We start from the raw sequence: 26387 nt of genomic DNA, 5'->3' as shown, positions 1-26387 counted from the left end.
CACCCCACCACCAAGCACCGAGCCCGTCCCCACTGGCACCCACTCTGGGGGTCCAAAACAACCCTGTTTCATAGATTAATCTCCCCACACTAAACTTCCTTCAAAGTCTGTAACCTTTATACAACTTCACCAGTACTTTTTAAAGTTACAACGCACTATAACTTCACTATGCCTTCCTTAAAAAGTCTAACTTTTATACTTCACTGTAATTTCCTCTATGACGTTACTATAATTTCCTTAAGTTTAAATATTCTGTTACTTCACTGTGCCTCCCTTAAATTACTCAACTTTATAAGTGGTATAACTTTACTATGACTTGCTTAAGAGACAATACTCTATAACTTCCTCAAGTTACGATACTCTTGAACATCACAATGCCTTCCTTAATTTACAATCCTCTATAACATGTATGATTTCCTCAAATTACACTCTATAAATTCTATGTCTTCCTTAAGTTACAAAACGTTGCCTTTTGTATAACTTCACTATAACTTCCCAAAGTTACAATACTTAATAACTTCACTATGCTTTTCTCAAGTTACAAAACTAATATTTGTAGAACTTCACAAAGACTTCCTTAAGTTACAAATGTCTGTATAACTTCACTATAACCTTTTCTGCTATAATTTCCTTGAGTAAGTTACTAAAGTCTGTAATATTTCTGTTTGTCATTGTTACTAAAATGCATAGCGGGCTCCTGTGGGATATAGATGTCCCTCAGTCTATCTAATGTATGCTACAGATGTCTATAGATCACATTATATCCTCTGTATTCTATCTATAGCATACAGTGGATCCCCAGATGGCTCACACATATCTCTGCAGCTGTCTGAAGCACATTTTAGACCCATATGAGGTCCCTATATTTTATCTGGAGAAATTTGAGTCTCACCAATAGCTTCCACAACTCCTACAGCGTAACCAAAGGGAGCTGTGGGCCTCGTTGTTATGCTGTTGGAAGGGATTCGGTTGGAATTGGATCGTTTTGGGAGATTTGCTGGCTCCCTGGTATATGGAATGGTGGTTAACATTGAGCAGCCCCAGTCTGCAGCCACAGGGACAAGTCTTTGTACGACCGTGAGCATCTAGCGAGGTGTTTCAGACAAAAGTGGCCTCTCACCTACTGGAACTCCCTGCCCCTCATCGAACAGGCCTGATTACTGACATGTTGGCAAATACTCTCCTCTCCATCGCCCACAGCTTGGGGCAGTTCGGGATGCCTATTGGTGGTTACTAACAAATAAATAAATGTATTAAAAAATGAGGTTATTCATTTCTCTTCTTTGCCTTTCTAAATTATCTTCCTCAACTATTGTGGGAAGTCCAGCAGGCAATACACAATGCAATACTGACCAGGACAGTATTTTGATTAGATATGGGTAGGAAAGAACTGCAGGTGCTGGTTTAAATCAAAGAAACACACAAAATGCTGGAGTAACTCAGCGGGACAGGCAGCATCTCTGGAGAGAAGGGATGGGTGACTTTTCGGGTCAAGACCCTTCTTCAGATTTCAACCGTTAACCTTCCGACACACACGTCTATGAGACGTGGAAGGAAACTGGGGCACCCGGAGGAAACCCACACAGTCACGGGGAGAACGTGCAAATTCCACACACAGACAGCACCCGAGGTCAGGATTGAACCTGGGTCTCTGGCGCTTGGTACATGTGATAATAAAGTACCATTGAAACCATTAAACATCTCCTTTAAACTTTCCCTCATTTGATGCCGTTGTGATTTGTAATTAAAGTGCTGTTTGTGTATGGCACAGAATGCGGCAGCCTTTGCCTCTCAATTAAGAGTGTGTGGAGTACTGACATATTTCCTTGTGATAGATGCACTGCCATGCTGACCCAATGTGCTGCCCAGGGCACCTCATTCAATCTGTTACCTCCAACGTTTGCAGCTTATTATAGAGTTATTTATTTCCCCATCTGTGCTCCATCCTGAACTAATTGGGAGAGCGGGAGAGTTGAACCTCTGGTGGTGACGGGCCGGGGCAGAGAGGGCAGCAAGCCTTGAGCGGGAGATGGACACAAAATGCTGGAGTAACTCAGCGGGACAGGCAGCATCTCTGGAGAGAAGGGATGGGTGATGTCTCGGGTCGAGACCCTTCTTCATACTCTGAGAGGTTGAGATGCTGCCTGTCCCACTGAGTTACTCCAGCATTTTGTGTCTACCTTCGATTTAAACCAGCACCTGCAGTTCTTTCCTACACAACAAGCCTTGAGCAGGGTTGGTGAGAGGGGCGATCTCCCAGCAGAGCGAGATGTCCGTCAGGGAATGTTGCCGACTGGCCCGCTGCAGACTGCAGGAGTACGTGCTGAGGGACGCACTGAAGCTCGGTGCAGCCAACGCCAAGGCTCGGTGGGGGAGGACCACAGTCTAGGATCCTTCCGCTGCGAGGGGGCAGAGGGACCATTGGGACAATATTGAATACTTTCGTAACGTTGTCGGCGTCGTAAATATGGCGACTCTTTGCACACTTGTGTATTGTGTGCAGAACATAGAACTGCCCTGTACCGAATACGTGTGCAATAAATTATCAATCAATCCAGTCAATCAATCAATCAAATACAGGCGCAGAAAGGGAAGCTCTGGATAAAACACAGTTTCCACTCTGTGTCGGTAATCTAGTAGATTATGGCAGATCAAATTTTAGTTTTGTTTAATTTAGAGATACAGCATGGAAACAGGCCCTACGGCCCACCAAATCAGCACCGACCAGCGATCCCCGCACACTAACACTACCCTACACACACTAGGGACAATTTACCCTTATACCAAGCCAATTAACCTACAAACCTGCACGTCTTTGGAGTGTGGGAGGAAACCAAAGATCTCGGAGAAAACCCACGCAGGTCACGGGGAGAACGTACAAACTCCTTACAGCGAATGTAGCGCCAGTCCCGGGTTCGATCCTGACTACGGGTGCTGTCTGTACGGAGTCTGCACGTTCTCCCCGCGACCTACGTGGGTTTTCTCTGATAACTTCAGTTTCCTCCCACACTCCAAAGATGTACAGGTGTGTAGGTTAATTGGCTTGGTATAAATGTAAATGATCCCTTAGTGGGTGCAGGGTCATGTTAATGTGCGGGGATCACTGGGCGGCGCGGACACGGTGGGCCGAAGGGTCTGTTTGTTTCCCCGCTGTATCTCTCAACTGAATTTTTTTTAATCGCAACATTTTGTGTCTAACTTCAGCGACTTGCTGCTGTCATGGGACAGATGGTCTCTGCGTGCCCTGTGTATTATCCTGCCTTCTCTGACAAGGACACGGGCCAAACCTGGCCTTGCAAAGCTGCAAGGAGTTGGAGGAGGGGCATCGAGGAGGAGGGGGGTAACTCTGACGTACAACACAGGGACTCAGCTGTTCCTGCCTGCCCTTGGCGGCTAATGAACATTCAGCCTTGTTGTAACAGAAGGGCAGCTTCTGCGGAATTTACATCACCAGGAATTTTAAATGACCGGCTGATTGATGTATGAGTTCGCCATCCTAATTAAGACCAGTTATTTTAGTGAATCAAGGACTGATTTTCTTGTTTTTTTAACTAACCAATATCTCCCAAGTGATTACAAACACGGAAACAGGCCCTTTCGCCCAATTTGTCCATGTCAACCTGCACTCCCCATTGTATCCCCCCCCCTCTAAACCTTTCCTTTCTATGTTCCTGTACAAATGTATTTTAAATGTCGTTATAGTCCCTGTCTCAACCACTTCCTCTGGCAGCTCGTTCCATACACCCACCACTCTCTGGGTGAAAAAGTTTCCACTCGGGTAATCGCAATCCTGCAATTTAGTTTTTGTAACATAGTCGGTGCCAGAAACGTGCGACTCTTTGTGTACAGCCCAGGTGAGGTCTGCTGTGTGGTTTACATTGTGTACAGCCCAGGTGAGGTCTGCTGTGTGGTCTTTGTGTACAGCCCAGGTGAGGTCTGCTGTGTGGTTTACATTGTGTACTGCCCAGGTGAGGTCTGCTGTGTGGTTTACATTGTGTACAGCCCAGGTGAGGTCTGCTGTGTGGTTTACATTGTGTACTGCCCAGGTGAGGTCTGCTGTGTGGTTTACATTGTGTACTGCCCAGGTGAGGTCTGCTGTGTGGTTTACATTGTGTACAGCCCAGGTGAGGTCTGCTGTGTGGTTTACATTGTGTACAGCCCAGGTGAGGTCTGCTGTGTGGTCTTTGTGTACAGCCCAGGTGAGGTCTGCTGTGTGGTTTACATTGTGTACTGCCCAGGTGAGGTCTGCTGTGTGGTCTTTGTGTACTGCCCAGGTGAGGTCTGCTGTGTGATTTTACCGAATTGTGTGCAAGAATAAAGAATTTCACTGTACCGAGGTACACACGAAACAGGCCCTTCGGCCCAACCTGCCCACACCAGCCAACATGCCCCAGTTACACTAGTCCCACCTGCCTGTGTGAGGTCCATATCCATCCAAACCTGTCCTATCCATGCACCTGTCCAACTGTTTCGTAACATTATGATAGTCCCAGCCTCAACTACCTCCTCCAGCAACTTGTTCCATACATCTACCACCCTTTGTGTGAAAAAGTTATCGCTCAGATTCCTATTAACCCTTTCCCCCTTCACCTTAAAACCTCTGTCCTCTGGTCCTTGATTCCCCTACTCTGGGCAAGAGACTGTGGGCGTCTCTACCTGATCTATTTCCGATGACAAGTATGAGCCTAATGAGCCTGTCCCACTTACGCGACTTTTTCGGTGACTGCCGGCACCCGTCATAGGACGTTACAGGTTGCCGAAAATTTTCAACATGTTGAAAATCCAGCGGCAACCAGAACAATGTTTGACTCTTTGGGTGACCACTCACGACCATACAGGCTTCACCCTGCGACATGTCACCAGGGTGTCGCCTGTATGGTCGTGAGTCGTCTCCTCAGTCGCCCAAAGAGTCGTAGCGTCTTTCTGGTCGCCACTGAATTTTTAACATGTTGAAAATTTTTGGCGACCTATGACGGGTGCCGGCAGTCGCCGAAAAAGTCTCGTAAGTGGGACAGGCCCTTAATGCAAGGAAGTTCCAGGCAGCTCTGTTCAGTGATAACAAACAAACGTGGAGAAAGATGCAAAAGGGGAACGGAGGGGAACCAGGGGTGAGGAGTTTTTGTGAGAAGAATGAGTTCTGAGAGAGATTAGTCCCATACGATTTCTATTTCAGTGGAGAAAAATCACCTCATTTATTTCAAAATCCCACTAAAAACTGCAAGAACTAAAGAATGAAGCATTTTCTGCACTGGATTCATCTTTGGGCGTAGGTCAAATAACACTCGCCTACTTTCTCTTAAATAACTTCTAAGTCAAAGAACACGTGTGTAACTAAAATCCTTATCTTGCACTAAATGTTATTCCCGTTATTCCCTTATCATGTATCTGTACGCTGTGAATAGCCCGATTGTAATCATGTATTGATTTTCCGCTGACTGGTTAGCACGCAACAAAAGCTTTTCACTGCACCTCGGTACACGTGACATTAAACTCAACTCAACTAAACATTTATTTCACACCCCCTTGGGTATTTTCCCTGCCCAGAACAGCAGATTGGATATTTTATCTAAATTGACAGAGATGTCACAATTCCGGAGAAATGGTCAGAAATCTAATGACACCCTGCTCTCGTCACATGAAAAATGCATCAACACAGACTCGGCCTTATCCATTATTTACGCGGTTAGCAGGCGGTCTGTTGCATTTCCACATAGTGGGCCCCCACCATTCCTGTTCCCCACCTCCACACATCTCATCTCCATCCACTCCCCACCCCCCTATCCCTTCCCCTCCCCCCACCTCCACTCCCCACTCCTTCCCCTCCCCCCATCTCCACACCCCACCCAACATATTACCCTCCCCCTCCCCAACCCCACCTCCACTCCCCTCCCCCCACATCCACTCCGCACACCCCCTATCCCTTCCCCACCCCCATCACCTGCCCACCCACATATCCCCTGAGCCAGAGGATTAGAGGATTTGGTCTCCATAACTCTGCCGATGACATCTGTTCTATTGCATGCCGTCCCGGCGTTTCGAGTTCCTGGACTTTCTACGTTTTCTTTCCTTCCTGCTGCCATTTGTTGTAAGCGATCCATATTGAAGATGGTAAATCTGCCCGGCTTATACTCTTATAGAGAAAAAGATCATGAAAAATCAGATCAGAGCCAGCCTGTGGTGTTCAGGGAAGTTTAAGAGGCATTTGTCACTCCCAGAGTTAGTCTGACAGAAGATGCAGGGGAGACGGTGAGGAGAGGGTGGGGACATTATGAAATTATTATCCACCTCCCACTGTCTGTCACCTACTTTCCTTTCCCTCTTTCTATATATTCGTTCCATTTTTAACATTTGCTTATCAATTGCTATTAATTTCTATGCAGGTATGTATAATCTGTTCATCAATCTACTCAGTAATCTGTCTTATCTATCATCCTATCTGTGAATGAGTCCAGCTCCCTCATTGCCCCCTGTCTCCCAGCACCCTGTGTCACTGACTGTGCCCCTGCTGGTGTTAATCCAGCTCCCTGGTGAATGATGGCAGCTGTTAACCAGTCTTTTATTTGCTGAGAAATTGGGCAGAAGCTGATGTTTGAGCGTTGAGCGAGAGTCAGCTCCTGGAAGCTGACACGCAGTGTGGGGGGGGGGGGTTTACAAAGGCAGAAGTGATGCCCTGCCACACACGAGCTACGCCTGGGACCCGATCAATAAATCATATGGATATAGGCTGCTCGACGACATCAATTGTGGATGTAATCGTAGGCTGGATAGACCTCTTGGGAGCTGAGGCTGCCTCAACCTTGCTCCTCCACCAGAGCTGAACAAAGAGCAGCTCATCAAAATTTATTGTGCGCATCGACTACAGGGCTTGTAATACGTGAAAATGACATTAAAACGTCTTCTCCCAGGGCAGACTGATTGAATTATTTATTTGTCAGTGAGGTCCTAAATCTGTTTGTAAGCAGCATTCCGGTGTTCCCTGCCTCTTTCCTTCACACTTGCCCTGCCCACACTCTCACCTACCCTGAGAGAGGGCAAGACAGTGGGTGGGCTCCAGTGGATAATAGCTGAGCAGCCAAAGCAAGGAGCCAGGATTCATTCACAATGTGGGTGTTGTGGTCAAAGGAATGTACTGGGCATTTTTTAAATTTTTTTTTTAAAGAGGGTTTACTTCATTGTAAATACTTCAAAAATTCTCTCAGTCCTTGCTGATCTCTCTGCGTCAAGTCCTAACAGACCAAAGCCCCCTCCGTAGAAGGTCAAAAAATAAAGACACCTAGTGTTTAGTTTAGTTCAGAGATACAGCTACAGAGATACTGATAGAAGTGTATTATGAGAAGCATAGATAAGTAGGCAGTCAGAACCTTTTAGTTTAGAGATACAGTGCGGAAACGGGCCCTGCTGCCCACCGAGTCCGCTCCGACCAGCGATCCCCGCACACTAACACTATCCCACACACACTAGGGACAATTTACAATTTTTACCAAAGCCAAATAACCTACAAACCTGTACGTCTTTGGAGTGTGGGAGGAAACCGGAGCACCCGGAGAAAACCCACGCGGTCACGGGGAGAACGTACAAACTCCGTCCAGACAGCGCCCGTGGTCAGGATCGAACCTGGGTCTCTGGCGCTGTGAGGTAGAGTTGATACCGCTATGCCACCATGCCACCCAAGTGCTGTAGTAACTCAGCAGGTCAGGCAGCATCTATGGAGAACGTGGATAGGTGACGTTTCAGGGACAGGACCCTTCTTCAGACTATTCAATACAATGCCGATGGATTTAAGTCCTCACTTCTTTCCTCATGTCTGCATTTTCCTTCTGCTTGTGCAGAATTCCAGTGGATGGAAGCTTTCTTGTTCCCTCCCCTCGGATAGTACAGATATAGAGGGATACGGGCTAAAGGCAGGCTGGCAGTGAGACTAATGTAGATGGAGCATGTTGGTCGGCATGGGCAACTTGGGCCCAAGAGCCCGTTTCCCCACAGTATGTCTCTATGACCCCTTATGACTAGAATTCCATGGATGAATGTCTTTCGCATTTTTGTGTGGAGTTCCCTTGCTCCACATCCCTTCCACATTCAGTGAGCATAGACTTCCAATGGTCCATATCTGTTACCATACCTCCCTTGCATCAGATCTCCATGGGTTCCCTTGGACCTTGGTGATTCCGATTTTGCTCGGAAGTCCTCAGATGTCTGGAGAGTTTCATTGGTACTAGAGGCACCAGCGCAAACGTGGAAATTCCCAGCCTTCATGCTCATACTTTACTCAATCCTGCAACCAAAACTGTTGGGTCTGGGAAGTGGATGTAATGGGTCTAACTCTTCAAACCAGTTTCTGGGGAAAATGCTGGTTTGCAGACCCGAGGCTCCCATAAAACCCATCCTCAAGAACATTGGAAAAGTGGAAAGAGTTAGCAAAATATAGATGAAAGTAAACTTATCCCTTTATCTGTAAATGTGTTATGGTGCGAGATCCGTCACAGTGTATATAAGCAACATTGACCCCGATCTACTTTCATACCGATCTGTTTATCCGCTGAATATTATCCAAAATACAAAATTAAATTATTGAAAAGCTTCCTTGTGTGATATTTTTATTCGATTTTTTCCAAGATTGGGGAATAACAATAAGATTCTGCATTCAGGGTTTTTGAAGGAGATAGACACTGGTGGAGTGGGAGCATAGTTATACAAGGGGGGGCTTCACGTCAGATCCACGTACGTTCAGGAAGGGGATTGGGATGGGGCTGGAGTCCTGTATCTGTGCGGAGCAGGAGTACAGAAAAAGGCCGTTCGGCCTCTCATGACGGTACTATCAGTCAGTGCGATCATTCCTGGTCTACTTTTCTATGTATCTGCCTCAATTTCATGGCCTTTAAAACACTTACCAAATAAAAATGGTTGGCGTGCACCTCGCTCTTGCCTAGTTGATGTTCCCTGTCGATGTTGAGGGCAAGGGCAGATGATCCTTTTCCGTCGAAGAGTAATATTGGTCGCTCTGACACTTCACTCCCACCGTCACTCTCTGCTCCCAGTCTGTGTGTCCTCTCCCCCCCCCCCCCCCACCACCAAGTGTTGGCTGCTGCACAAGTGGGTCTCAGATTCATCCATCACCGTGCAACCTGGGTCTTTTGGCTTGAGAACGGCTGGAAAATTACCCCCGGCCCCCACACCCTGTGAAACCTCTTAACATTTCTCTCAACCAGAGTCACATTATAAACCTCCCCCAATCTCCCCCCCCCCCCCCCCCCCCCCCCCCCAAGTCACCACTCTCTGCGCAACTTCTAAACACTTTCCTCAACCCCCACTCCCTGAGTCACATCTAAAGTCTTCCACCAGTTACCACTCCCCGAGTCACATCTAAACTTTTCCCTCAAACCACACTCCCTGAGTCACATCTTGGCCTCCACTGCCACAGAGGGCAGTGGAGGCCAAGTCACTGGATGGATTTAAGAGAGAGTTAGATAGAGCTTTAGGGGCTAGTGGAGTCAAGGGATATGGGGAGAAGGCAGGCACGGGTGTTATTGATAGGGGACGATCAGCCATGATCACAATGAATGGCGGTGCTGGCTCGAAGGGCCGAATGGCCTCCTCCTGCACCCATTTTCCATGTTTCTATGTAAACTCTTCCCCCAGTTACCACTCCCTGAGTCACATCTAAACTCTCCCCCCAGTTACCACTCCCTGAGTCACATCTAAACTCTCCCCCCAGTTACCACTCCCCGAGTCACATCTAAACTCTTCTCTCAAACCCACTCCCTGAGTCACATCTAACCACCTCCCTCATTTACCACTCCTTGAGCAACATGTAAACACTTCCCTCAGCCCCCACATCCTGAGCAACATGTAAATACATCCCTCAGCCCTCACACCATGAACAACTTCTGCAGCCGTCCCTCACTGTGTCCCTCATTATATGGGGTCTGAGGTTGAGGTTTAAAGTTGGGAATGACTGGGTTCCATCAATATCACCTGGGACACCAGACTGAATGTTGTCAGTTGATACAGCATTAAAACATGAACACACTTTGGACCAACTCCTCGTGCTATAAAACATCGGGGTTTATAGTTGAAAGTCCCTTTATCTGGTCAAGATGAGAATGGCTAAGTTTAGTGAAGTGATGAATTAATGGGATCACTAACCATTGACCTGTTTGACCTGATGGTTTGAGGTCTGCTGGACCTGGAGATGAAGGGATTGGTGGTTGGGGGTTTACTGCACCAAATAATTGGGACATGTTGGCAGGCCGTTGGCCTGGAGGTTGGCACCTTCTTGGACCAGGTGTTTGGCGGTTGCTGGATCCAGATGTTGGCGTTGCTATGGTTTTGGTTGGAGGTTTGGTAATTGGGTGCTAATTTACCACAGCCAATTAACCCGCATTAGTAGGTTTACAGGTCATATGGCCAAGGGGCGGGGGGGGGGGAGGTCACGGAGAATGTGCAAACTCCACACAGTAGGTCAGGATTAAACTTGGAATTATTGGAGACGTGGAACTACGCCACAGTGGAGAATCTGACATTGACCCCCAACGACACTAAACTTTTGCAGAGTCCCTGGAAGATTTGGACAATACTTCTCTGGTGAATGCAGGAACAAACTGCAGATGCTGGTTTACACCAAAGATAGACAGCAAATGCTGGAGTAACTCAGCAGGTCAGGTAGCATCTCTGGAGAAAAGGAATATGAAATGTTTCGGGTCGTAACCCTTCTTTAGACCTTTTTTTAGCGACTGAACATCCATAGTAAAGAAGAGGGAACGGGGGCCTGGAAAGCGAAGGTTATTAAAGGGGCGAAGGGCACAAGGCATCTTGGACCGAGGTGGGAAGGGATTGGGCAAGCGAGGGGTAGGATGGAATCGTGGCATGTGGAAATTATTTCCAGTGGGGTCAGAGCAGGCAGAAACAATGGGTCTGTCTGTCTGCCAGGGCAGTTCTGCTTATGGGTTTTGGGGAGAAGGCAAGGGCGGGCCGTGTGGGGCTGGAGACTGTGGAGGGCAAATAATTCTGCAGTGTCCATCTCTGATCATCTTGGGCAGCCCATGGACCCTGTAACAGCAGTCTGCTGCTCCCTTTACTTCAGCTGGTCCTCACCTCTAGACTGCGTTCACACTGGCGATGTCTCAGTAGGTCACTCATGTCATATTAAACTGACTCATTGTAACCATGAGCATACAAGATGGAACCCATCCTTGAGTGATGGTTCCATCATGTGGCCATGACCCATGATCTACTCACTTGGTTCAGTAGGTCCAATCATGGACATTGGGTCAACTACTCATTTATGAAGCCATACAATGACTGTGTGTGGGAAGGAACTGCAGATGCTGGTTTAAACCGAAGATGGACACAAAATGCTGGAGTAACTCAGCGGGTACAGGCAGCGTCTCTGGAATGGGTGACGTTTCAGAAGTCTGAAGAAGGGTCTTGACCACACCACAGTTATAACTTGATCTTCACTCAACAAACGGTGTCACACATCGTTGGAGTAACTCAGCGGGTCAGGCAGCATCTTTGGAGGGAGGTCCACAGAGGGCGATGTGGGTCAGGACCCTCCTTCAGACACCGCTCTGCCTCAACCAGCTAACAAAAGTGATGAATCTCCGGCCCCAAGACCAAGAGAGGGGATAGCATGAACGAGCGGGGCCAAGGATGGGGATGGCTTGGTATCCAGGCCACAAGTTGAACGAGGGGTGGGGGAGGGTTCACTCGCACTTCTCCCAGAACAAGGACCTTTACACAAACACACACTCACACACACACCTTGCTTCAGAGGGAGAAATAGTCCGTTAAACACTTGGTTACTTATGTACAGAATATTCTACACGTCTTCTCCACTAAAACGGTTCGCTGCTGGAGTTTTGAGCAAAGCACAAAGTACTGGAAGAACTCAGTGGGTCAGGCAGCATTTGTGGAAGGTAAAGGACAGTCGACGTTTCGGGTCAAGACCCTTCTTCAGACTGATGGAGGGAGGGGGAGAACCTTTTCAAAGTAGGTGTACTTTCAGGAGATTCCGCAGTGGAGCGGGAAAAATCAGTCTGAAGAAGGTTATTTGATTAGTACGGATGTCAGGGGAGAAACCCGGGCACCCCGAGAAAACCCACACGGGTCACGGAGAGAATGTACAAACTCCGTACAGACTGCACCTGTAGTCAGGATCGAACCCGGGTCTCTGGCGCTGTGAGGCAGAGAAGGCAGGAGAATGGGGTTGAGAGGGAGAGTGATTGAATGGCAGAGTGGACTTGATGGGCCGAATGGCCTAATTCTGCTCCCAGAAGGATCCCGGCCCAAAACGTCGTCTGTCCATCCCGTCGACATCCACAGATGTCGCTTGACCTGCTGAGTTCCTCCGGTACTTTGTGCTTTGCTCAGGATTCCAGCGCCTGCAGTTCCCCTTGTGGGGGAGCGGTGGTAGGCCGTGGTTTAGTGGCGGTGCGGGGGGGGGGGGGGTGGGATACGGTGACCAGCGCGCTGCCCCTCTCAGGGCAGGTCCCGGTCCTCAGCGCTGCCGTACATGTACACATCCTTGCCCTCCTCCTGCACCAGCTGCTCCTTCTTGTCCCAGTCACTGGCCCAGCCCCCGTTGGTGACCTGCGTGGTGTTGGTGGCACCGTAGCTGCCGTAGCCCTGTCCGCCCGCCTCCGTCTCCTCCGCCAGCTCATCCTCGTGGATGAAACCGCACTTCTCCTCGTTCTGATCCTCCGGCTCGGCCCACGGCTGCTGCTCGCCCGATGCAAACAGCCCGTAAAAGATGACGCCGCCGTAGTGAACCAGCGAGGCGATGAGGAAGACGTACTGCCACTCCTCCCGTGTCTGACACCCGTCCCGTCCGAGGAGGGGAGTGATGTGGGGTAGGGGAGGGCATGGGAAAGGGGGCAGAAACAACAGCAACAGCAGTGAGAGAGACTAACAGGTTGTGTGATTGTTGTACACACACACTCACAGACACGCACTCTCACAGTCACACACACACACACACACACTCAGACACATGCACTCACATACATGCAGGCACTCTCACACACAGACACTCACATACACAGACATGCACGCACTCTCACACAGACACACACACACACACACATACAGCAGTGCTGAACTATTCATTGGTGACCCTCAGACTATCCTTGATTGGACTTTGCTGGCTTTACATTGCACTAAATGTTATTCCCTTATCATGTATCTGTACACTGTAAATGGCTCGATTGTAATCATGTATTGTCTTTCTGCTGACTGGTTAGCATGCAACAAAAGCTTTTCACTGTACCTCGGTACACGTGACAATAAACTAGACCGAACCAAACACTAACATACACATGCACACACACAGTTGAACATGCACACTCATGCATACTCATACTCATGCACATACACACACACACAGTTGAACATGCACACTCACGCACGCACAGAGTTGAACATGCACACTCAGACATACACTCATGCACATATACACACACACACACACACTCAGACACACACACACACACGTACACACACACATTCACCCTCACACACGGCACAATCCCGCCTGTCCGTGTTCCTGGCTGCTCACCTTGTGCTTGGTCATAGCACCCACGATGAGCGGGCAGATCATGCCCGACAGAGTGCCCACGCCGTTGGACAGTCCCATCAAGATGCTGGCGTAGCGCGGGGCAATGTCCAGGTGGTTGACGTTGAACCCTGGAGAGTAAACAACAGACAGGAGGCAGAGAAGCGGCAAGCGGATTAAACCTCAGTCGTGCTTCTGTCTGTTCGATCGCCAATAAATTACACATGCTAATGTATGGTAATATATGATAACGCAGTCACGTTTATGCTAATAGCTGATTCAGGCCATCTACATTTTTGCTAAGATAGACACAAAATGCTGGAGTAACTCAGCAAGACAAGCAGCATCTGTGGAGAGGAATAGGTGACGTTTCAGGTCGAGACCCTTCTGCAGACTGAGAGTCAAAGGGGAGGGAGACACAGAGATAAGCATGGGTAAGGTTTTGGAGATGAGACATCAAAAGAGATGAGGCTCAAGGAAACTAGAATGGTTCATTGCTAGCTGGGAGAAGGCAACAACGAAGTATACAGAGATAAAATGTAATCAGGGGACAGTCAAACTGGTCTGAGAACAGGTAAGGGGGGGAGGGATGGAGAGAGAGAGAGGGAAAGCAAGGGCTACTTGAAGTTAGAGAAGTCAATGTTCAGACTGAAGGTAGACACAAAATGCTGGAGGAACTTAGCGGGTGAGGCAGCATCTCTGGAGAGAAGGAACGGGTCCGAAATGGGAAGGGAGGGGAGAGAATGGTTTGTGATCGGGAGATCCAGCAGGCCTTGGTGTCACCCATTCCTTCTCTCCAGAGATGCTGCCTCACCCGCTGAGTTATTCCAGCATTTTGTGTCTACCTTCGATTTAAACCAGCATCTGCAGTTATTTCTTACACTCAATATTCATACGGCTGGGGTGCAAGCTGCCCAAGCGAAGTACAAGATGCTGTTCAGATGATGACTCACCTGAGATTGCGAACCCACTGAAGCCCACGGCCAGAACAAGGAAGGAGATGGCGACGCCTTTACTGTGGGAGAACCCTACCACCAGCAGGAAGGTGGCTTCCATGCCGAAACCTTCAAACAAGAGGAGAGAGAATGACAGAGGAGAACAAGGTCAATGGAAGGGATGTAGAGGTCCTTGGTGAGGTTTGAGGGACGTGTGAAGCTCGGTGCAACCAACGCCAAGGCTCTGTGGGGGAGGACCACAGTCTGGGGACCTTCCGCTGCTGGAAATTGAGGGGCAGAGTATGACGGAGACACCCCTCAATGAATAATGGGTCGGCCATTTAGGACTGAGATGGGGAAAAACTTTTCCACCCAGAGAGTTGTGACTCTGTGGAATTCTCTGCCTCAGAAGGCAGTGGAGGCCGATTCACTGGATGTATTCAAGAGAGAGTTAGGTTTAGCTCTTTGGGCTAAAGGAATCAAGGGATATGGGGAAAAAGCAGGAACGGGGGGTACTGATTGGGGATAATCAGCCATGATCACATTGAATGGCGGTGCTGGCTCGAAGGGCCGAATGGCCTTCTCCTGCACCTATTTTTCTATGTTTCTCGGTTTCTAACAAGGGATGGGATATCACCACAGGTGATCAAGAATGTCAATGATGCGACATGATCACTAACACCCCTGGAGCCTGCACAGTGGAGCAGCGGTAGAGTTGCTGCCTCACAACGCCAGAGCCCCGGGTTAGATCCTGACTACAGGTGCTGTCTGTACGGGCACAAAGGGGGTGGAATGGGAGGGGGTTAGAGGAAAAATGAGAGTAGTGGGGGGGGGGGGGGGGGAAGTGTTTTGTAGTTACCTAAAAATTGCCAAATTCAATGTGTACACATTTGGGTTGTGAGCTACCCAAGTGGAATAAGAGGTGCTGTTCCTCTAGCTTGCGTGTGGCCTCACTCTGGCAATGGAGGAGGCCCTGGACAGAAAGGACAGTGTGAGAATGGGAAGGGAGGGGAGGGAATGGTTAGTGATTGGGAGATCCAACAGGCCTTGGTGGACCGAGCGTGGGTGTTGGGTGAAGCGATGGAAGATGTTTCCACTCCAGCCCCTCCGCAGAAACAAACCTCCGCAGTTCATCATCTTCCTGACGTTGGTGGTGGACATGAGGTTCTTCCTCCGGAGGAAGTCCGCCAGCTGCCCGCCGATGGGGACGATGATGGTCATGACGAGGTGGGGCAGAGCGGACAGCAGGCCCACCTGGTGCAGGGGGAGAGGGACGTGGGTTATCCATCCCAGATGCTCCCGCGCTGGCAACAACTCCCATCTTCAGCCATGGGTCGAGATGCAGCAACCCCCCCCCCCCCCCCTTGGCACACGCCAGGTGTGAGGTGGCACTGTCTGAGTATGCTCACCTGGTCACCTGCTCACCTGGTCACTTGCTTACCTGGTATCTAGTCACCTGGTGCCTGATCACCTGGTGCCCTGATCACCTGCTCGCTTGCTATTCCGTCCCCTTGGTAAAAGAGTCACCCTATCTATTCACCCTATGAGGGGACTCCCTCAAGATTTTATACAGCTCTATAAGATCACACCTCATCCTCCTGCACTCCAAGGAGTAAAGTCCCAGCCTGCCCAACCTCTCCCTATATCTCAGGCACTCGAGTCCTGGCAGTATCCGCATAAATCTTCTCTGCACTCTTTCCAGCTTAATGCAACTTTCTTAGTGCATGGTGACCAGAACCAAACACAATACTACAAATACTAATTTACTGAAATAATCGAGTTTAAATTCTCCAGCTCCCATCTGGATTTGGACTTACCCCACAGATCAGTGTTCCAGTATTTGAGCCATTACCAAGTGACCAGGTGACCAGGTGACCAGGTGACCAGGTGACCAGGTGACCAGGTGACCAGGTGACCAAGTGACCAGGTGACCAGGTGACCAGGTGACCAAGTGACCAGGTGACCAGGTGACCAGGTGACCAGGTGACCAGGTAACCAAGTGACCAGGTAACCAAGTGACCAGGTAACCAAGTGACCAGGTAACCACACCTATAACTTATAAAGTTATGACCTTAAGATGGGAAGGAACTGCAGATGCTGGTTTAAACTGAAGATAGACACAAAAAGCTGGAGTAACTCAGTGGGACAGACAGCATCTCTGGAGAAAAGGAATGGGTGAAGTTTCAGGTCGAGACCATTCTTCAACTAGTGTGAACGGGTCATCAATGGTTGACGTGGGCCGAATGGCCTGTTGCAATGCTGTACCTTTAAATTAAACTAAACTCCACTGTGGGTGGCGCGGTGGTAGAGATGCTGCCTTGTAGCGCTTACAGCGCCAGAGATCTGGGTTCGATCCTGACTACAGGTGTTTTCTGAATCTTCAGTTTCCTCCCACACTCCAAAGACGTACATGTTTGTAGGTTAATTGACTTGATAAAATGTAAATTGTCCCTGATGTGTTTGTAGGATAGTGTTAACGTGCGGGGGCTGGTCGGAGCGGACTCGGTGGCAGAAGGGCCTGTTTCCGTGCTGTATCTCTAAACTTCACATGAAGAGGAATGGGTGACTGAAGAAGGGTCTCGACCCAAAACATCACCCATTCCTTCTCTCCAGAGATGCTGCCTGTCCTGCTGAGTTACTCAAGCTTTTTATGTCTATGGTTTAAAGCAGCATCTGCAGTTCCTTCCTACACAAATCTTCACGTGAAGAGGGTGCAAGTTGTACCTTGCTGATTTCTAATCCAAACACCTCCTCAAAGTAGGCGGGCTGGCTGATGAGAAGCAGGTAGAATGTCCAGCTGCGGCAGAAGTTGGCCACGATGATGGCGTAGACGGGCATCGAGGTGAAGAACTTGCGCCAGGGAGCCTTGAACTTCTGTCGAGGGCACAATGGAGAGGACAATCAGGTCAAGGCAACGTCAAGCTGAGACCGCACCCACACCTTGCCCAGCCTGTCCCCTATCTCCCAATAGGAACAGAAATGGCTGCAGGGTGGTGCAACGGTAGAGTTACTGCCTCACACATCTCACAGCGCCAGAGACCAGGGTTCCATCCCGACTACGGGTGCTGTCTGAACCTTCTCCCCGTGATCTGCATGGGTTTTCCCCGGGTGCTCCGGTTTCCTACCACACTCCAAAGATGTACATGTTTGTAGGTTGATTGGCTTGGTGTGTGTAAAATCATCCCTTGTGCGTGTAGGATAGTGTTAGTGTGCGGGGATCGCTGGCCAAAGAGCCAGTTTCCATGCTGTATCATTCAACTAAACTAAACTTTAATAGGAACCTGAGGGGTAACTTTTATTACATGAAGGGTGGTGGGTGTATGGAATGAGCTCCCAGAGGAGGTAGTTGAGACTATTGCAACGATTAAGAAACATTTAGACAAGTACATGGATAGGACAGGGTTAGAGGATATGGGCCAAGCATAGGCAGATGGGACATGTTGGGCAGTGTGGGCAAGTTGGGCTGACGGCCAGTTTCCACACTGTATCACTCTGTGACCTGCTGCTCCCGACTTCACTGGGAAGAGGGCATTTGAGGCCCTTTCCAAACACGGCTCGCCCTCAACCTGGGGTCTACAGTGACTCCCCCCATCTCTGGACTAGGGGGTCTGGGCTGGACCTCCCACCCTCTGCTTAGGTCGGTGTGGGGGTTACGGGGGTGGACGCACGTACTCACCACCAGTGGGTTCATCAGGTTGCCCCCTTCCCCGATGGCCTCCTCGATGTAAGTCTTCTCTTCTTCAGTGATGGTGGGATGTTTGGCTGGACTTTCGAACGACACCAGCAGCCAGAATACATACCACACCATGCCAAAACTTCCTATGGGAGCAAACATAATGATGGAAAAGATGAATATTGTGGTTTAGAACATCCAACATATTCTGTCCAACCCTATCATTAATGTTTGGTGCAGGAATTGTTGGTTTGTAGGTTAACTGGTTTCCATTGAAAAAATTGTCCCTAGTGTGTGGGATATTGTACGTTCTCCCCGTGACCACGTGGGTTTGCTCCAGGTGCTCCGGTTTCATCCCACACTTCAAAGACGTGCACATTTATAGGTCAATTGGCGGTCTGCAAGTTGTCCCCAGTGTGTGTGCGCAAGGGTGTGATAGCTGGTCGGCGTGGACTCAGTGGGCTGAATGGCCCGTTTCCACGCTGTATCTCTGAACTAGACTAAACTATAACAGTAGAACAGCAGGCACCAGTTAGGTACGGTCAGCTGGTGAAGTACAACAAGGCTGCTCAGTGGTGCAGCGGTAGAGTTGCTGCCTTACCAAGCCAAAGCTGGGCTTCATAGCGTGAAGGAGTGAACATTGGGACACGCCCAGCTAAATGAACGACAACCAGGATAGTCGGTAGCGATTAGTCCCATCCTGTAATCATGTGCCGTGCAGAGATAGATAGATTCTTAATTAGTGCGGGTGTCAGGGGTTATGGGGAGAAGGCAGGAGAATGGGGTTAGGAGGGAGAAATGGATCAGCCATGATTCAAAATGGAGGAGTAGACTTGATGGGCCGAATGGCCTAATTCTGCTCTATGACTTATAGACATTGAGCGAGTCGGACCCCCCCCCCCACATACATACCATAGACGTAGAAGACTGAAGGCCACCCTGAGTACTGAACGAGGACCCCAGCCAGAGGCATGGCCACCACCGCCCCAGCATAGGAACCTGCAAGGAAACGGACATGTGAGGCAGGGCAGACAAGGGGACCAGAGACACACTGATCGTTGGAGGCTGCTGTACAGCAGCATGCCCACATCCCCGCTACTCTTTAAGATTGAAGCTTCTTCCCACTTCCCCACTGAATATCTGGGTGACCCTCGCATATCGAGGGGTTCAGGTTAAACTCACTCCCATTGGGGAAAAACAAGAAGAGTCCTGACTCGAAACGTCACCCACTCTTTTTCTCCAGAGATGCTGCCTGACCCGCTGAGCTACTCCAGCACTTCGTGTCTATCTTTGGAAAAAACATTGGCTCAGTTTCCAGTCCAGGAAAGCCGTCAGTTAATCTTCCCCACACCCCCACCCACTGCTTCCGTCTCTTTTTATAACATAGCTTCCGATCTGTCTGCAGAACATTCATCGAGGTTCAGGAACAAGGAACTGCCGATACTGGTTTACAATGAAGATAGACACAAAAGGAAGAGGTGACGTTTCGGCTCGGTCCCTTCTTCAGATTGAGCGTCAGGGAGAACGGGAAACTAGTGTACGGAAAGGACTGAAGAAGGGACTCAACCCAAAACGTCACCTATTCCTTTTCGCCAGAGATGCTGCCTGACCCGCTGAGTTACTCCAGCTTTCTGCATCTTTCAGTGAGTTGACGACATCCAGGGAGAGTCCAACCTACCTAGACTGTCCTTCTGGTGAACTGAGGAAGTTCCACACTGGCTTCCGCCCCGCGAGCAGGGGGACTAACACGCGAACGGCATGAGTCCCACACGCATATTTACCGCAGAAGGAGGTGGTGGCCAGTCGGCTTCGCTCCAACGGAGGAGCCCACTTGCTCCAGATTCCGTGGCAGGCGGGATACGTCACCCCCTAAAGCCAAACAAACACACACGAAGGTCAGCCACACTGGCCTGACCCTGACAGGAGCAAGAACATGGCAAGAATAGGTGGTGTGTGTGTGTGTGTGAGTGTATACCTGTCAGTATGTCTACCTGTGTATCTGCATACCTGTGTGTATACCTGTGCATGTACATACCAGTGTCTGTGCATACCTGTGTGTGCATACCTGTGTATGTTCGTATACATGTGCTTGTGCGTACCTCTGACAGGGCATACACGTGTCTGTGCATATCTGTGTGTCTGCATATCGGAGTATGTGCAGAACTGTGCCTGTGCATGTGCATACCTGTGTCTGTGTACATACCTGTGTATATGCATACCTGGGTGCCTGCATATCTAGCCCAAGTCTCTGCAATAACCCCCATCAATCTCTCCTCATAGCAAAGCAACATCTGCACTAACCTGCTGAAGCTTTGCCCTCACTACCAGGGGCATCTTCCCAGTTGGACAATTGTTGTGGGGTCCAGGTGATTGAAAGGAATGAAAACCAGGCAAATAAATGAACGCAAGGAGCCTTGCACCAACTTCCTTTGATCCACCTTACGGACGGCACGGTGGCGCAGTGGTAGAGTTGCTGCCTCACAGCGCCAGAGAAGCGAATTCGATCTTGTCTACGGGTGCCGTCTGTACGGAGTTTGTACGTTCTCCCGTGACCTGCGTGGGTTTTCTCCGGGTGCTCCGGATTCCTCCCATATTCTAAAGGCGCGCAGGTTTGTAGGTCAATTAGCCTTCTGTGAATCGTCACTAGTGTGTGTAGTATAGAACTCGTGTACGGGGTGGTCAGCGGGGACTCAGTGGGCCGAAGGGCCTGTTTTTACACTATCTCTAAACTGGGATCAACAAGCCCATCAGGAAGGCTGGCTCCGTCCTGGGGGTGGAGTTGGAGTTGGATTCACGGGGGGTGGGTCTTGGAGGGGAGGGTGCTCCTCAAACTGCAGAGCATCCTGGACAACACAGCTCACCCCCTCCGTGACACACTGGTCAACCTGAGGAGCAGCTTCAACAACAGACTGGTCCCACCAAGATGCAGCACAGAACGCCACAGGAGATCCTTCTTCCCTGTGGCTATCAAACTGTACAACTCCTCCCCCTTCTGTCATGGGGTAGACTGAGACTGTAGGGCCTGTCCCACTTGATGATTTTTTTCGGCGATTTCCGGTATCATTGACTGACGTATCAGGTCACCAAAAAATTTGCCGCGTGATGACGTATCGAGCCTGTGTTTTTTTAAAGTTTCGCAACATTTCGCAACATTTTTTGTCGCCGCTGGATTTTGAAATGTTCAAAACCTTTTGGCGACCCTGACATGATGCCGGCAGTCGCTGAAAAAAAATCGCAAGTGGGACTAGGCGCTGAACTCCCCTCCTCAATCTTTGCACATCCCCCAATCCTTTCCACGCGTTACTTTAATTTCATGTTTCACTTATTTTGTGTTTTGGTAACTGTTGGCAGATCAATATCCCTGCTGGGATAAATAAAGTTCTATCGTGTCGTATTGTAAACTAAACTAAACACTTGCCTCAACCAGGCCCTGCAGAATCCTGACCAATATTACGCAGCTGTAATGGGCTTTGGCCGCAGAGGGAATCAGCATGTTGAGTGAAGATGTGGCTACGATCGCCCAGCCAAACACTCTGTGGGAAGGAAACACAAATTTGCTTCAAATAGTTAAAAAAAGATTTGAGCTCAGTTGGATGGCCACCAGTTCACTAGAAAGACCGCACCCACACCTTGCCCAACCTGTTCCTCCCACCCCTACTGGAGGTCTGAGGCAGTGCCTGTCCCCGCCGTGCCACTGTGCCGTCCCATCTAGTTTGGGTACTGATTGGGGATGATCAGCCATGATCACATTGAATGGCGGTGCTGGCTCGAGGGGCCAAATGACCTACTCCTGCACCTATTGTCTATTGGGTTGGTCAGGGTGACCACAAGCTGGGACCACAGGTCACATTGAGCCCCGATTCTCCAGGTCTCTCTTCAAACTAGCATCAGTCACGGAGCGAGCCGCAGAAATAGAAACATCTCCTGTTCTGGGTTTTAATGAGTTCCCATGGGGTGGGAGCATCACTTGTGAATCTTCCAGCATGCTGCTGATTCAACTGCAGGCTTTCTGAGGGATGCTGGTCATTACCCCAGAAATAGTCCACCTGCGTCGGAGACGGTGTCCAGCGCCGGCGTTAACCCTTTAGCTGCCGCCTCTCACTCTCGTCAACATCTGCACTGTTGCGGGAGGCCCACAGATCTATCGTGATCTCTTCGCCTCAAGTTCACAAGGGCTAGGAGCAGAATTAGGCCATTCGGCTTCCGTGGAACTGAAGTTAAAAATAGCTATCCGTTCAATGCTGTTGTTGCTGTGTATCCCATCATTGAGGAAGCAGCCTCACACCCAGATCATTAACGCAGGGCAGGTCAGAGTGGGCGGATTTAGGTCATGGGTCATAAGTGGCAGGAGCAGAATTAGGCCATTCAGCCCATCAAGTCTCCTCCACCATTAAATCATAGCGGATCGATCTCTCTACCTAACCCCATTCTCCTGCCTTCTCCCCATAACCGCTGACACAGCACTAATCAAGAATCTATCTCTGCCTTAAAAATATTCACTGACTTGGCCTCCACAGACTTTTGTGGCAATTAATTCCACAGATTCACCACCCTCTGACTAAAGAAATTCCTCCTCATCTCCTTCCAAAATGTCCTTTAGTTCTGAGGCTGTGACCTCCGGTCCTAGACTCTCCCACTAGAGGAAACATCCTCTCCACATCCACTCTATCCAAGCCTTTCACTATTCGGTAGGTTTCAATGAGGTCACCCCTCATCCTTCTAAACTCCAGCGAGTACAGGCCCAGCTCCGTCAAACGCTCATCGTACGTTAACCCACTCAGTCCTGGGACCATTCTCGTAATGCAAATGGTAAATGGATACCAAATGGTAGAAGGCTTGGATAGAGTGGGTGCGGAGAGGGTGTTTCCACTCGTGGGAGAGTCTCGGACTAGGGGGTCTCGCTGATGTACAGGAGGCTACATCGGGTACACAGGAAGCAGTAGATGAGGTTGGAGCCATTTTTCAGCAGCTTCTCCTCCGAAGAGCAGAAATTGTGCGCTGAAGTAGGAAAGAAAGTTTTGGAAGGAAAAGAGGAATGATCAGATGGTGTGAGAGTCAGGCAGATGGGTTAACTGCAGGTCTGGGCAAACGGCCAATCCCCCTGCTCCAGCTTTGAAAAACTGTTAACTAATCTTACCATCAGCATCACAGTGGGAAGTCTCTCTCTCCCACACGATATTTAATCATTTGTTGAATATGTAATACTGTCTCTGCAAAGATAGCAGATGTGAAACTCATCTTGACGTAGGTTTAGTTTAGTTTAATTTAGAGATACAGCGTGGAAACAGGCCCTTCCTTTCGGCCAACCAGGTCAGCACCGACCAGCGATCCCTGCAAACTAACAATATCCTACTCACACAAGGGACAATTTTTACATTTATACCCAAGCCAATTTACCTGCAAACCTTTACATCTTTGGAGTGTGGGAGAAAACCGAGAAGAGAACGTGCAAACTCCGTACAGACAGCACCCGTAGTCGGGATCGAACCCGGGTCTCCAGCGTTGTAAGCGCTATAAAGCAGCAACTCTACCGCTGCCCCACCGTGGCCGCCCATAACACTGACCTGGGTTTCGACCCTGGTGAAGTTTCCATCGCCATCGGACAGAGAGGTACAGAAACAGGCCCGGGGGGGGGGGGGACTCAGCCTAGAGGGCTCATCAGACCCATGTCTGCACCAAACCAACCCTCAAACATTTCATTCTTCCTTCATTCCCATTAACCGCAACCGCCCCCCCCCCCAGATTCCTGCCCTCGCCCACACACGCCGGAGGGAAATTTACAGAGGAACAATTAACCTACAAACCCGCATGTCTTAGGATGCAGCGGGAAACCGGAGCACCCGGAGGAAACCCACGCGGTCACGGGGATATCGTGCAAACTCCGCACACACAGATAGCACCTGTAGTCAGAATCGAACCCAGCTCTCTGGTGCTGTGAGGCATCGGCCCCACCCGCTGCACCACCGTGCCACCCCCAAGAGAGCTCACGGCACGCTATCCAACAGCTGCCTGTCATTATACTTGAAGTCTTCAGTCTGAAGAAGGGTCTCATCCCAAAACGTCTCTCCAGAGATGCTGCCTGTCCCGCAGAGTTACTCCAGCGTTTTGTGTCTATATTTGGGGAGAGAGAGAGGGTGTGGGGAGAGGAGAAATTCCTACCTGTTGGCAGCAAACCTCTGTGAGATGTATCCTCCGGGAATCTGCGTAACGATGTAGCCCCAGAAGAACGAACCGTGTATCATCCCCACTGTCTCCGGGTCCCAGTTAAAGATGGCTTTCTGCGGAGAGAAGGGAGAGGGATGAGACCTTTCTGTTCTCCCCCTCTCCTCTTGGTTCCAAAGTGGCACTGAGGAATGGTTTAGTTTAGTTCTCAAACTTGCAGGAAAAGTTTTCCAGCATCTGCAGTTCCTTCTTAAACAAGAATAAGGGGTCTGCCATTTAGGACTGAGACGAGGAAAAACGTTTTCACCCAGAGAGTTGTGAATCTGTGGAATTCTCTGCCACAGAAGGCAATGGAGGCCAATTCACTGGATGTATTCAAGAGAGAGTTAGATTTAGCTCTTAGGGCTAATGGAATCAAGGGATATGGGGAGAAAGCAGGAACGGGGTACTGATTGTGGATGATCAGCCATGATCATATTGAAGGGCTCGAAGGGCCGAATGGCCTACTCCTGCACCTATTTTCGACGTTACTATGTTTCTTAGTTTAGTTTAGAGATACAGCACGGACACAGGCCCTTCAGCCCACCGAGTCCATGCACACCATCGACCACCCGTTAACTAGTTCTGTTGTCCCAGTTCTGCATCCCACATTTCTATGTGCCGGCACTGTGCCCTGCATTGCTATGTGTATGCACCATGCATTTCTTGCTGTGTGGTTGCACTATGCCCTGCATTAATATGTGCATGCATCGTTCCCTGCCTTCCTGTGTGTATGCGCTGTCACCTATGTTGCGGAGTGCATGCACCATAACCTGCATTGCTGTGTGCATGCACCATTTCCTGCGTCGTTGTGTACATGCACCATTTCCTGTCTTGCTGTGTGCATGCACCATTTCCTGCCTTGATGTGTGGTCGCACTCTGCCTTGCATCGATGTGTGCATGCACCATTTCTTGCATGGCTGTGTACATGCACCATTCCCTGCCTTGTTGTGTGGTCACACTCTGCCTTGCATCGATGTGTGCATGCACCATTTCCTGCGTCGTTGTGTACATGCACCATGCGGTGCGGTGCGGTGCATCTCTCACCTCCATGACCAGCTTGCCATTGCGTTTGACAGAGTGGCTGTTGACCATGCTGACGATGGCCACGCCCAGGTTGCAGCGGATGCCGAAGGAGATGCAGAAGCCCAGGCCGCTCATGACGGCGATGAGGTAGCGCTTGGGCAGCCCGAAACAGGTGCAGTCCAGCAGTGGCTTCTGCTTCTCGGCCACGCCGACCACTCGCCCCTCCTCCGTCAGCTCGATGGTCTCGCCCACATTCTGCCTCTTCTCCAGCACCCTGACATGAGAAAAAACATCGTCACCCAGACAGTTGTGAATCTGTGGAATTCTCTGCCACAGAAGGCAGTGGAGGCCAATTCACTGGATGTTTTTAAGAGAGAGTTAGATTTAGCTATTGGGGCTAACGGAATCAAGGGATATGGGGAGAAGGCAGGAACGGGGTACTGATTGGGGATGATCAGCCATGATCACATTGAATGGCGGTGCTTGCTCGAATGGCTGTATGGCCTACTCCTGCACCTATGTTTCTATGTTTCGACCTTGTGTGGACAGCAGCAAAACACAAACCTGTCACTGCCAGGAGCTGTTGTCAGGCAACTGAAGCATCCAACCTTGGCCGAACAGCGGTGAAAGGGAAAAGGTTTAATAGGAACCTGAGAGGTAACTTTTTCCACACAAAGGGTGGTGGGTGTATGGAACAAGCTGCCAGAGGAGGTAGTTGAGGCTGCGACTATCCCAACATTTAAGAAACAGTTAGACAGGTACATGGATACGACAGGTTTGGAGGGATATGGACCAAACGCAGACAGGTGGGACTAGTGTAGCTGGGAATGTTGGCCGGTGTGGGCAAGTTGGGCCGAAGGACCTGTTTCCTTGCTGTATCACTCTATGACAGATGTTAGAGGTTATGGGGCAAAGGCAGGAGAATGGGGTTAGTAGGGGGAGATAGATGGCAGAATAGACTTGATGGGCCAAATGGCCTAATTCTACTCCTATTCCTTATGA

The 26387-nt window shown here is 49.7% G+C and overlaps 1 protein-coding gene across 1 annotated transcript in view; it reads right to left on the bottom strand.

Annotated features, from left to right (window-relative positions):
• Positions 1-12239: 12239 nt before the first annotated feature.
• slc17a7 (solute carrier family 17 member 7) overlaps positions 12240-26387 on the bottom strand; it is a 32084-nt gene continuing 17936 nt past the window's right edge. Inside the window, exons 2-12 of the mRNA XM_033013303.1 lie at positions 25407-25659; positions 24317-24435; positions 21576-21690; positions 19939-20026; positions 19070-19156; positions 18161-18303; positions 17209-17358; positions 15606-15738; positions 14503-14613; positions 13553-13680; positions 12240-12810 (exon numbers count right to left, since the gene is read on the bottom strand). Of these exons, the coding sequence (XP_032869194.1) occupies positions 12478-12810; positions 13553-13680; positions 14503-14613; positions 15606-15738; positions 17209-17358; positions 18161-18303; positions 19070-19156; positions 19939-20026; positions 21576-21690; positions 24317-24435; positions 25407-25659 (1660 nt within the window). The 3' untranslated portion in view covers positions 12240-12477. The remainder of the gene's footprint in view (positions 12811-13552; positions 13681-14502; positions 14614-15605; positions 15739-17208; positions 17359-18160; positions 18304-19069; positions 19157-19938; positions 20027-21575; positions 21691-24316; positions 24436-25406; positions 25660-26387) is intronic.

Source organism: Amblyraja radiata, chromosome 38 (genome assembly GCF_010909765.2).
Source record: "Amblyraja radiata isolate CabotCenter1 chromosome 38, sAmbRad1.1.pri, whole genome shotgun sequence".
Lineage (NCBI taxonomy): Eukaryota > Metazoa > Chordata > Chondrichthyes > Rajiformes > Rajidae > Amblyraja > Amblyraja radiata.
This window is presented reverse-complemented; position numbering and strand designations above follow the sequence as displayed.